The sequence below is a fragment of the Cydia pomonella genome, chromosome 4 (genome assembly GCF_033807575.1).
Source record: "Cydia pomonella isolate Wapato2018A chromosome 4, ilCydPomo1, whole genome shotgun sequence".
In the NCBI taxonomy this organism is placed as follows: Eukaryota; Metazoa; Arthropoda; class Insecta; order Lepidoptera; family Tortricidae; genus Cydia; species Cydia pomonella.
Window position 1 is genome coordinate 8,765,324 of NC_084706.1, and position 12,804 is coordinate 8,778,127.

The 12,804-nt window shown below is 36.6% G+C and overlaps 2 protein-coding genes across 2 annotated transcripts; one reads left to right on the forward strand and one right to left on the reverse strand.

The window, feature by feature from the left end:
* Positions 1–3,328: 3,328 nt before the first annotated feature.
* LOC133517021 (eukaryotic translation initiation factor 3 subunit M) lies at positions 3,329–10,536 on the reverse strand. Its single transcript, XM_061850128.1, has 7 exons — positions 10,380–10,536; positions 10,117–10,296; positions 9,370–9,464; positions 8,688–8,903; positions 7,104–7,369; positions 4,488–4,631; positions 3,329–3,598 (listed from the first exon to the last, which is right to left on the reverse strand). Exons 1-7 carry the CDS (start codon positions 10,422–10,424, stop codon positions 3,384–3,386), a joined length of 1,161 nt encoding a protein of 386 aa, XP_061706112.1. The 5' UTR covers positions 10,425–10,536; the 3' UTR covers positions 3,329–3,383.
* A 140-nt stretch (positions 10,537–10,676) lies between these two features.
* Positions 10,677–12,795, forward strand: LOC133517022 (elongator complex protein 4). The gene is made up of 7 exons (XM_061850129.1): positions 10,677–10,959; positions 11,043–11,078; positions 11,158–11,273; positions 11,554–11,797; positions 11,907–12,181; positions 12,312–12,546; positions 12,653–12,795. Exons 1-7 carry the CDS (start codon positions 10,848–10,850, stop codon positions 12,745–12,747), a joined length of 1,113 nt encoding a protein of 370 aa, XP_061706113.1. The 5' UTR covers positions 10,677–10,847; the 3' UTR covers positions 12,748–12,795.
* The last annotated feature ends 9 nt before the right edge of the window (positions 12,796–12,804 follow it).

Sequence of the window (12,804 nt, forward strand, 5' to 3'; positions counted from 1 at the left end):
AAAAAAAAAAAAAAAAAAAATTGACCCATTCGCACGTGTATCGCACGTTTTACAGTACATATGACCCTTTAAATTTTTGACATATACACGGATAGTGCTTATACCCGCACTAGTGTAGGAAAGTACTGTAAAATAACTTTTTCATACTTACCGAACCACTCGTCAGTCATTTTATTGTATGTATGTGCACCTTGTTTTAAGTATATCTCTTATTGCGGAATGCTAGTAATGCTACTCATACTGACAGTGAATTACATTATTGATGTTATGTACACATGCTATTAATTATTATATTGACTTATGTACTTACGTATTGCATTGCATTAAACCAATAAGGCAGGTAACGGTGGTGCAGACTCTGCATGGAGACAGAGGAGACGCCTTTGCACATCCTCGCAGAGTGCCCTTGCCTAATGCGCACTCGTGACTCAATCCTGGGCAGACACATATTACGTCCGGAGGAGTTAAGGTCTCTCGAGATCAAGAAGATCCTGCACCTGTTTGAAGTTGCAGGTTTGGATCGAGAATTGTAGTAGGTGGCGATCACAATAGATCAGGAATGCTCGCAGTGATATATATAGGCTGTATAGCCCTTGACAAAGAAGAAGAAGAATAAGTAAGTAAAAATCAGCTTCTTTGGAAATCCCACGTGTACCATCCAGGGTGAGACTCGAGGTTAACCGATTAAACCCGTCGTTACCAGTACAATCTGACTCTGTGTTAACGGTTAACTACCAGTTAGTGGCTAATCCTGGATCGTGCAAGTGGCCCTAAGTCTAATAAGTACACCTCGAACTCTTCCTGGCAAAAACGAGTGCTTGACAAAATGAAACATGTCAATGTTTATAACCTGTTATCGATAAGCAAAGCCAGTCAACGATATCTATTTAATTAAATGAAAATTATAATGTGGCCTAACTCACCGAAACATTACAAGAATATAAATCAAATCCAAATCGACAAGTACTTAAAGTACCTGAATATAAAAACAAAAACTATTAAGTATAGGGTAAATTTTCAACCCTTCGCGATAATATTCTGCGAGGTAAATATAAAAATGACCTACCTACTGAACAACCGTTACTATGGAACCTAACTCGAAATCGCGAAATTAAAATTGACTGTTTTATACATTCTGGCTGATCGGATTTAGATGTGTTCTATAGGAGAACCAATTTTAGTACTTTAAGTCGCACAGTATAACATACTATATTAGTCTTTGCAAAATTTGGCTAAGGGTTGAAATATCACCCCGTAAAATCATAAAAAAATTACCAATATAATAAATAAGATAGGCTACGTGTACAGTACTTCGCAATAGCTATCACCTTTAACAGTTATGTCGATAATTTATTTTGTAAATTTTTCTAGCGAATAATAGGGGTACTTGCTAGAAAAAGTGGTAGGTAATAAGAAAAATCTTAAAAAATTCTTTTAACTTGCATTACACGGGGTTGCCGCGTTCTAGCACAGTATCCTATTCCAACTTACCGATTGGTGAAATTATAAATACGCCGCCTGGGAGCAACCCGAAAGACTAAACCACGTATACCAAAGTAACGAAACAAAAGTGACTTTACGTCGATAAAGCCAGAATAAAACTTGAAGTATATGACATTTTAGTATAAATTAGTATTATGAATACTTATATCGTATACTTATATCGTTTAACTTCGGGCTCTTCCCGATTATGGTGCAAGACTACTAGAATCGTGGCGTGGCGTGAGTCTTGCTCGGTTTTATGCAATGAGTACCTTGAACGCATGTGTTTTTTGATTTTCACATATAGTAAAATGAAAGCATAATTATACTAATGTCATGACATATTCATACGTTTTCAAAACTTCGCCTAGTGCCATGGATGATACTGTCCGTTCATATAATGCTGCATGTGCACACATAAGGTTGTATGAACGCTGGATTCCAGAAAAACACATCTTGTAGTTTTAAGATTTGAAACTAAATTATTGGTTTGTTTGGTTGTATCAAGTTTTTTTTTGTTATTTTTCTGCCCCGTGAGCCAGGGGACAATATTAATACAATTTGTTAGAATAACTATCATACCAGGGTTTACTAATATGCAAGGTAAATGACCCATTAAATAAAGGACCTATTACTACCACTACAATATTTTCACAATTCATTTAAGAGCCATACACCCAGGATTTAAAGAGTGACCCAGGAGAACGTAGAGTTACATCAGACCAAGATAAGTTGGCAGCGATATTGATAGCCCAGACGATGTAAGTGTGAAGTAAACGTCATAATTTCATAGAAGTTTGACGTTTAAAATAACCGGTGCACCGTCTGGGCTATCCAAATCGCTGCCAACTAGAGATTGCAAATATTCGAAACTTTCAGGTATTCGAATACCTGAAAGTTTCGAATATTCGATTTTTTTCTGACGAGATATTCGAATAAAATTCGAATATTTTTCAAAAATAAGAATGTGAACGAGAATTTTTTTTTTATCGTTTTATTCAAAAACGATTTGCACATATTGCAAAAATTAATGATATTTTGCAGAAATCCACTTAATTGACTAGATTTTATCTACTGATATGCCCACATTTATAAAAAGCCGCCAAGTGCGAGTCGGACTCGCCCATGAAGGATTCCGTACCATTTATGACGTATTAAAAAAAAACTACTTACTATCTCGTTCAAACCAATATTCGGTGGAAGTTTGCATGGTAATGTACATCATATATTTTTTTTAGATTTTACAAATTCGAATATTCGAATTGCAAGCCCTACTACCAACATTATTTTACAACTTATTTTTCAAAAATAAGAATGTGAACGAGAATTTTTTTATTTTATCGTTTTATTCAAAAACTATTTGCACATATTGCAAAAATTAATTATATTTTGCAGAAATACACTTAATTGACTAGATTTTATCATCCTACCGATATGCCCACATTTATAAAAAGCGGCCAAGTGCGAGTCGGACTCGCCCATGAAGGGTTCCGTACCATTTATGACGTATTAAAAAAAAACTACTTACTATCTCGTTCAAACCAATATTCGGTGGAAGTTTGCATGGTAATGTATATCATATATTTTTTTTAGATTTTACAAATTCGAATTTTCGAATTGCAAGCCCTACTGCCAACATATATTGGTTTGACTCTACCTTACTATGAAAACGAGTGACAAGAAAAAGTTGATTCACCCATTTAGGAATCGCGATTATACGAACGTGTGCCACCTAATGCGCAATTTAATCTCGGAGGAGGTAAACTCATCAAAGGATCGCAATATTGATTCGTAAAAGGAATTCACCATTCATTCAGTAGAAAAAGGTTAAATAATAACAAAATGATAGTTGGTGGTTAAATGTTTAGTTAGTGGCCCCAAGCAGTGATCGGTCGCGTCGGCTAAGCCTTCTGCTGCTGCTGCGCCAGCTCGAGCTGCGCGGTGGCGACGCTCTTCATGGAGTCGTGCGCGGCGTGCACGTTGGCGCGCCAGGCGGCCAGCACGGCGCGCAGCTGCTGCCACTGCGCCGGCCCGAACGTGCGGTGCATGGTGGCCGACACGCGCACCGAGCGCGCCGCCTGGTCCATGCGCGCGCGCACCAGCTTCGTCTTCAGCACTGTGCACAACACCGGCTTTACTCATATGGCTAACTACTCGAGCAGATTTGTCGATTAAAAAAGAGCCACGATTTTCTTTTATTAATGATACAACCCTTTGTCATCTTTACTGCTGAACCGTGGACCAATAAAACAAGCAGATCGACAATGTCTATACAGAATCGTATTCCTTCAATAATTAGGCTATGCCAAATGGCGACAGTAACGCCTCATTTTCATTAATTTTGTTATGCGTTTCAACCTCTGGTTTAGGATTAGGGTTCTGTTCCGCAGCACCATCTATTGAACGAAAGTTAAATTATTTTGAAGCAAATACTTACTTTACTCTTTGAAGTGAACCATTGTGTCGCTTAGACTTCTCTGGGTAAAATAAGTCAACTACCGTCCAATAGATGGCGCTAAATACTCGAGTATTGTTTCATTCATACATAGACAAATAATTTTTTCATCGGATAGTTTCTAATCTCGGATTTTCCATACTGACACATTGTTTGCAATTGTATATGTATGAATACGAAGGATTAGGGGGATCTTAAATTACATATGAATTGATCACAGTTAAGGATGGCAAAACTATAGACTCACCTCTCACGTCGAATGATGGTGCCTAGGACAGTTCATTTTATATGGAGTAACTGTCAAGTAAAAAAATTTAGACTTTTTGATAGTTAAGCACATTAATTCATTTAGAAATGTAATATGTAAGTACTTAATAAAAACATGGTAAAATCATATTTGTTCAATTAATTATATTTAAAGTTAGATCAAAAAAAGACTTGAAAAAATTGACATATGGACCATCAGTTGACGCGAAAGGTATAGATAGAATTTTCAAAATTGAAAAATAATTAAAAAATGCTCAGCTACAGATCTCCAAATAAGACCTACCCTGAATGATGAACGCCTCCACATCTTTCTCTTCAATCTGAAGCTCCGAGACGATCTCATCAAACGTGATCACGGGGTTGGTCTCTGCCATCTGCATGAAGGACAATATCCGCATCTTCCTGATGTTTTGCTCATGGTTGAGACCTGAAAGAAAATGGTTACATTATATTTGTCATACTAGGTAACAATAAAAAGTGGCGGTGACATAATCGGACAGACAGACGGACATGACGAATCTATAAGGGTTCCGTTTTTTGCCATTTGGCTACGGAACCCTGAAACATTGATTAAGATGCGTGAATTCTTAGACCATGTCGTGCTTCGACGAAGACGCGCAAAATTGACGTTTGACAATTCAGTGACCGCAAAACATGGCGCAGTACAGCGCCATCTATTTTAGATGTCACTAAGGGGCACGTTTTTTCTTAAACTTTACCTCTCTATTACAATTACTATTCTCTTTGCTAGGTAATAATTTCTAAATTGATAATATCATTTGTATTTTTATTCACTTATTGAAACTTTATAGCACAAAATAAAAATAAAATAGAAATGGCGGACTCGCTGCCTAAAGGCAATAGGCCTAATACTGTGCAATAATTATCCCACACTCAGCAGATCGTAACAAACTTTTAGAACAATTTGCCATGAACTTGCTTGCTTGCTTTACTCTGCCTTTCGATCCATGTTGCATTTTTAATTAACTTAACTCAAAATTCATCATTGGCCTTTAGCATGAATATGATGGAATTAAACAGCGTCCATAAGGTTGCGACACTTATATATACTGAATAAAAATGTAGGTAGATATGTTTTTATATCAACAAAAATAATGCCTATTATTGTTTAATCCGTGACATGCATATATGTACCTAGGTGAAACGAAGTTCACCGGGTTAACTAGTGTAAAAATATAATTCTAGACTTCTAGATATTTCTAACATACATATTAATATGTATATAACGATGGATACTACTCAAGATCTTGTTTCAACAAATGCTTATGTAGCAATCTCATGTAAGCTGATTAGCTTGGAGCTTGTCTTATGTTGGGAGGGAGCGAATTCCAGAGACGACTCGCCTGGACAGCAAAGGAGTTAGTCATGAATCCAGTATGGTAAGCAGGAACTGCAAGTTTAAAAATACGGGAGGTACGCAGCTCACAGTCTGGGCGAGGGGCGTCAAACAAAGATACCCAGGAGCAAAAAAGCTCAAACAAAATAGAAAATAGGGTACAGAATCTAAGGCATCTACGGCGACGGATACAGCCAATTGAGCTGGCGACGGTAAGAAGAAATACGATCATCGTATTTACGCAGGCCAAAGATAAATAAATTGTATAGTATTTTTGTGTCATTTAACTGCTTTTACGTTTTGAGGTTACTTGAAAATAGGTGTGATATGTTAATAAAAATAATTAATAATGTGCATGTGCATTCACATGAAGGCAAACGTCACAGTACCCACTTATTAGGCAGAATAATATATCTCAATAATCTATATAAATAAAAATGAATCGCTAAAATGTATGTGATCGCATAACTTTCGAAAGACTGGACCGATTTGGCTAATTTTGGTATTGAAATATTCGTGGAAGTCCAGAGGTTTAGACGGTGAAAATAAAATGAAGAGAAAATATTGAAAACTTGCGAGAAAAATGGTAAAAACAACGATATTCTTTTCTCATACAAACGTTCCTGCCTATCAAACATTTGATTCGTTCCGTCGGTGCCGTAGACTCGAGTCCCCGCAAATTGAATAACGTATTAAAATAAGGGTTTCGAATCGACAACATATATCCACAATATTTGGATTATCGCGTATTTCGATTTTAAATACAATAACAATAAAAAGTGCCACTGTCACAAAGGATTATCATTGTTGGTTGTCGAACTTTATGGGTGCTAAATTATGACATTTACTCAACACTTGCACCATCTGGGCTATCAAAATCGCTGCCAACTTATCTTAGTCTGACTCTAGGAATCAGAGGTTAAATTGAAAAGTACAGCCGCCATCTTGAATTTCTTCTTTTTTTGCTTTAAACAAGATGAAAATCGATCTCTGAAGATCCGAGAAGCCCTTTATTATTAATTTGAGGCCAAAATGGATAAAAGACCGCCATCTTGGATATCTGCATTTTTGCTCTGATCAAGATAAAAATCGATATCTGAGGATCCGAAAGACCCTTTCGTATGAATCTGAGGCCAAAATTGCAAAAATCGGCCGGCATTTTTGTTCTGATGAAGATGAAAAAAAAAACTGCCATCTTGAATTTCTGCTTTTCTGCTCTGATCAAATGCCACAACCGCTCCGAAAAAAAAAATGTACATAGGGTACTCATTTGACAAGTCAGTAACATCTGTAAAAGAATGATTGGATAATCCGTGAAATGCTAAAAGGGGCTATACATTTATATAATACGAATACGATAGGTGATACGAAGTTCACCGGGTCAGCTAGTAAGATATAAAACACAATATATCGCCATTAATTACTTTCTTATCTCTTTTGTCAAACTGTACAATTGAATATTAGGAGCAAATCTACAAAACTGTGCATCCAGCAGCATGATATGTATACTCAAGAAAAGATCAGTGTTAAGTGTTAGCTAACCCTGTGAGTGCACAAATTCCTTATGGTTGTTATAAAACTCCTGGTATTTGGCGAGCTTCTCCGAAACGAAGATGGTGAGCAGGTCATGGATGGGGTCGTTCTCGAGGAAGCGCACGGGCTTGAGCGCGAGCAGCGGGTCCAGCAGGAAGGTGTTGGGGTCGGCCAGCGCCGTCACGATGCACTTGATGGCGTCGTCGCGCGCCGACGACGCGTTCTCGTCCGTGTATGTGCCGAGCAACTCGATCATCACTTTTGAAGCCAGTTCACTGAAATTATTATGTTTATGTACTTCTGTGTGTTCACTCTGTTATTATGTTAGTGAACTAGTTATGTTAAATAAATATGTATATTAACTCTAATTTACATCCTTCAGATCAAGTCAGTAGAAGCACAGATTATTTAAATATTTATACTTAATCCAACGAAATAAATATATCAAAATATTTTTAGTCTAAATCTTAATTTCCTTTCACTAAAGGCATGCAAAAATCATCGTTATAAATCTATACACACTTCCATTTGAGTCTTCTAATTTTTGTGGCAATGTCTTGGACTTTTGTCCTATTCCTAATTAAGGTGTTTTGTAGCCAGTCAGTCTTACGTACACCTATCATGCCCCTTTCCATGGCGCGCTGGCCGCATTAATACGGCGGTTAAGCCTTCTAATAATGATTGTACGTACATATAGCAACTAACTACACTAACACACTACACTACACTAGTTATTAAGTCAAAATTGTTACTAACAGCCTATGGATCATTGATCTGCAATAAATGATTTTTATTTTATTTTTATTGCATAAATAAATAAATAAGCTGATGCTAATGGGGTAATTTACAGCATATTGGAATATTTATTAGAGAAAGGGGATAGCACTTACCACATACATATTACATAAGAGCTTTGAAGGCAAGTTATGTGGCTTTGATGGGTAGGTTTGGCAAGTTAAGCCTTATGCATAACCTGTACAGTCCCTTCCCTCTCTTATGAATTAGGTAAAGAGGGGGCTGGAGACCAAAGTTTAAAATAATTTTAGCAGCATATGTGTATTCAACACATGTGTTCTTCCTGTCCTAATGTATGGTAGTCAAACCTGGGCCCTGACAAAGCTACTACATTTCATCTAGCATGCGGCCAGCGCGCCATGGAAAGGGGCATGATAGGTGTACGTAAGACTGACTGGCTACAAAACACCTTAATTAGGAATAGGACAAAAGTCCAAGACATTGCCACAAAAATTAGAAGACTCAAATGGAAGTGGGCTGTCCATATTATCCGAGGCACAGACAAATGGAGCAAGCGAGTCACCCAATGGTACCCAAGAGAGGGAGAGGAAGGAGCAAAGAGACCTCTAATGCGATGGGACGGTGACATAGTGCAGGTAGCTGGCCGTACCTGCAGCAGAGTGGCGATAGATTGGAGAGAGTGGAGAAGGTTGGAGGAGGCCTTTGCCGAAGGGCAAGCAGACAAAGAATACAAAAGATGGGAGATAATGGAGAGATAATGTGCAACTGTTCTATGTTCTGTAAATAAAGGCTATTTTATTTTAGCATAATGCTATTGATACTTGTGTCTCCACATACCTGTTACTGTCCTTAAGCACAGAGTGCAGCAACCGATACAGCTTCTGCATCTGCTCGTTAGAGGGTGGGCAGGTTGCGAACTCTTTGCGAAGCTGCTCCACGCCTGTGAACACTTCCTGCACAGAGCCCACGCGCGCTGCCAGCTCAATCACATGGTAGTAAACATGGTAGCGCAGGGGGGAGTTGGCTTCTAGGTTGTTGTATAACCGCCAGAGGCTGAAAATTGCATTCACATGGTTATACTCATTTCTATACACTAGACTATAAATATTTTTTATTAATTAGGCGGGTCCACACAGAGTGAGCATACGCGCGAGATAATTTCCTCACGCACAAATGGCCAGTGTAGACATGCCTCGGCTGAGGCGGCGCGCGTTTTCGTCGGCCGAGCGCACCTCCTCATTACAAATACTAGAAAAGTATTATTGCAGTTTTGTTTGCTTATCAAATGGTGTACCTTAGAAAAATAGAATAACTTTCTATTCTTACTTAAATTTCAGAAAGTACCCCCAAAATAACCCCACTTATAAATATAGCAACCATGAGCTAAAAACTACATAGTGCAAGTTTTGAGTACAAAGTTAATGCAGTCAGTAAAAGTGTAAAAACAATTTTTGGCTGTCAAAGTTTATGGGAAATTTAAGTGGACTAATGCTTGTTCATAACAAATTAATAAACTTACGATTGTAGAGCAACCATTCCCAGTTTCGGACCAGGTGCCTTTGTAAGTCTTTGACTGAATGCCAGAATGAGGTTTTCACCCCTCTCCAATGGGATCTGTAAATAGGAATTCATATTGTGGTTTGGTTTTGAATAGTGTGGTTGCATTTACAGATATGAAAGTTGCTGGAAATATCCAAAAAGTTTGAAATGTTTTTAGATATATCTGTAAAATTTTAACAATAGTTCTATTTTGGAATGGCAAGTTTAAATCTCCATACAAAACTATGAGAGGTTTCCAAAATGTTCCTCCTTTTTAAACGACACTTTTTCTTAAACCTTCCAGCAGTACAGTAGTTACATCATTTTTGTTTGACATGTTAAGGCAAGAGATCCAACACAAAGGTTTAGGCTAATCCCAATAACAAACCACAAAGTGCCTTGGTACATCTGATGATGTTCAACAATATTTTCACATTATTATATATTCATTTATCCACTTAGGTACACAAATTGAAAGCTATATTAGAACAATAAGCAGTGGCTTGCAATAAAAACATAATATATAGGAATGTTTTTTGATATACATGTTAATAATTCCGGTAATATGTCTGTGACGTACAGACAGGCGGACAAGAAAATATGAAGAATTTTTGTGCCATTTTTCACAAGAAACCCACATACAAAAACAAACCTAAACAATCTTACACCGTTTTTGATTTTAAGCAAGACAAATTATTTCATTTTAGAAGAAAAATCAAATACTAACCGACACCATAATAGAAACAATACTGTTTAGAATAGCTTCAATATCAGCTTCATTGGGTTCCTTGAAACAAACATCACATACTCCTACAATTTTGTGTAAATCATCTTCTATGCCCTTAGGGGACTTCTCTTCGGAGATCTCAGCGCCGAGACTCTTGAAGTATTTACGAAGTTCTTGAGCCTGCAATAAAACAGAATGTAATAACTGCTATATTCACAGTTTTACTAATAAGCTGAGTTGGCTTAGGTTATGTTACAACAAACCTGATCTTCCAATGATATTTCCATAAACACTGCAGGCCCCTGCATCTTGAGTTAATTTAGATTCAGCGTTAATTATAAAACAAAAACCTTGATTATTCACACAATTTATGTGGAGATACATGTGCTTCAAGGAGATACAAACGGTACGTCAAAAATCGAGTACCGTAAAAGAGATGAAAAACGTCATCTCAAAACTTAAGGGGAAGTACTCGTCCTATGCTTTACAGCGGTAATACCACTACCTCAAACAAACATAGGAATGAAATTATATTTTGAGGAAAGTTTAATTAATGATATTCCTGGGAGGAAAATACATCTGTCTACTGTCAATAGTCAAAACTTATGATATAACCTCAACCCTCAATTTTGGGACGAAAAAAATAAACTCAACCTTGTTTGTTTTGGTCGCATTAGATATGAATTAATAATTCATAATCAAAAGCTATTTGCTTGACATAACTTGCAGCGATGTCTAGTTTTTACAAAGCAGTCGAATCCCGCTCCAGTATAAATGGAACAAAGTTAAAAAATAATGTACCATATGTATCATCGGGAATTCCATCTCTGGACCATGTTATAGGTATTTTTTATTACACTAGACTTCATTCTGACCCGAAACTGTCAGAGTTTCTGTTTTCATATTTTTTATTTGTTTATTTGCAGGTGGTGGTTTACCAACCGGAGCAATTTTTGTTGTTGGTATGTATGAGATAGACATCCAAGTTAGGCCGGTTGATTTTATACGAAGGCATGATTATTATTTGAAATTTACTTTCAGAGGAAGATGTGCTAAGTAATTACAGCAGAGTACTGAGCAAGTATTTCCTATCTGAAGGTGTTGTATGCAAACATGATCTGTTTATTGCATCTGCAGATGATGACCCCCGACAATTTGTGAGTACATATTTTATTTCATATATGACAACGGCATCTGCACTGTAAGATTGAAATCAAACTGCAAGAGAAACCATCTTGTGACATAGAATAGATACCTACCTAACATTTTAATTTCCATCCATGTAATGCCTTTTAGAACTGCATATCTAAAAACATTCTCTACCAGTATACCATATATTCCACATTTTTGTTTTATGACCCATTTTTATTAATATAACTTTTGTCTATTGGTATGCTAAAATAAAACTAACATAATATCTATTGTCCATTGACTCAGGTCAAGGAATTGCCACAGCCATGCGCAGCTCCTCCTGAGGATGAAGGAAGTGTAGCAGCATGTGATGTCAATAAAATGAAGATAGCCTGGAGGTACGAGGGTCTCAAAGAGGTTGAATCATCTTTTGGCGACAAAACTAACTTTGGACATCACTTTGATCTGAGTCGACACCTGGATGCTGAAACTATTAAGAATAGTAATATAACTTATTGGAATATCAGGGACAGTAGCGCTGACATAAAAGGCATGTGTATCTCTAAATATTTTAATCATTATTTATTGTAATGTATAAGTAATTCAGTTTTGTGGTATAATAAGATAAGATAATAAAAATATTATGCAATATATTTCAGGTTTCAAGAATGATATCTACTTCAAACTTCTAACCAATATAAAAGACGTTTTATCAAGAGTCACATACAAAGTATCAAACAAAGAGAACAGCAATATTTTAAGAATCAACATCCAGTCTCTGGGCTCGCCTCCATGGATGTGTCGGGATTGTGAAGAGGAGGAAGATGCACATATGTTTGGGCAGGATCTCCTGAAGTTTGTCTACTGCCTCAAAGTGTTGCTTAGAGGTACTACTGCTGTTGCCTTCATCACTATTCCAGCACATTTGTTTGATGTAAGTTTGTTGTCAGTATCTTATTTATAGAACAGGAAGTTCTTATGTATTATACCTATGATTTAATTTAAAGTTGGCAAAATTGTGACTAGATCTATTTAGCTAATAAAATTAAAATAATTGTTTCCAGAGTGAATCTCTAACAAAAAGGCTGCTGTATTCAGTCGATAATGCAGTAAGAATTGAATCATTTGCTGGTTCCTCCAAAGAGACCAATCCTGTTTATAAAGATTACCAAGGCTTGTTCCACTTGACGAAACTGAGTACAGTCCATTCCATTACACCATATGTGCCGCCAAGCCTTGACTTGGCATTCAAATTAAGAAGGAAAAAGTTTAACATTGAGAAACTGCACTTGCCACCAGGTATGTTATAAAAATTGTATAGCATTATAAAGAACACAAATAAGTTGTTGAATAAGTTATATAATATGTAGGAATGAATTAAAATATAAAATATATTTGTTTACAGAATTAGAAGAAACCAGTGAAAGAGAACAGGACGACATTACTGCTAATCCTCAAATAGCGTGTGGAGGATTCAAGAAAAAAGATATAGAGTTTTAAATACATATAAGAATTTATTATGATGCTTTAAATATATTTTTAATAATACATTATACA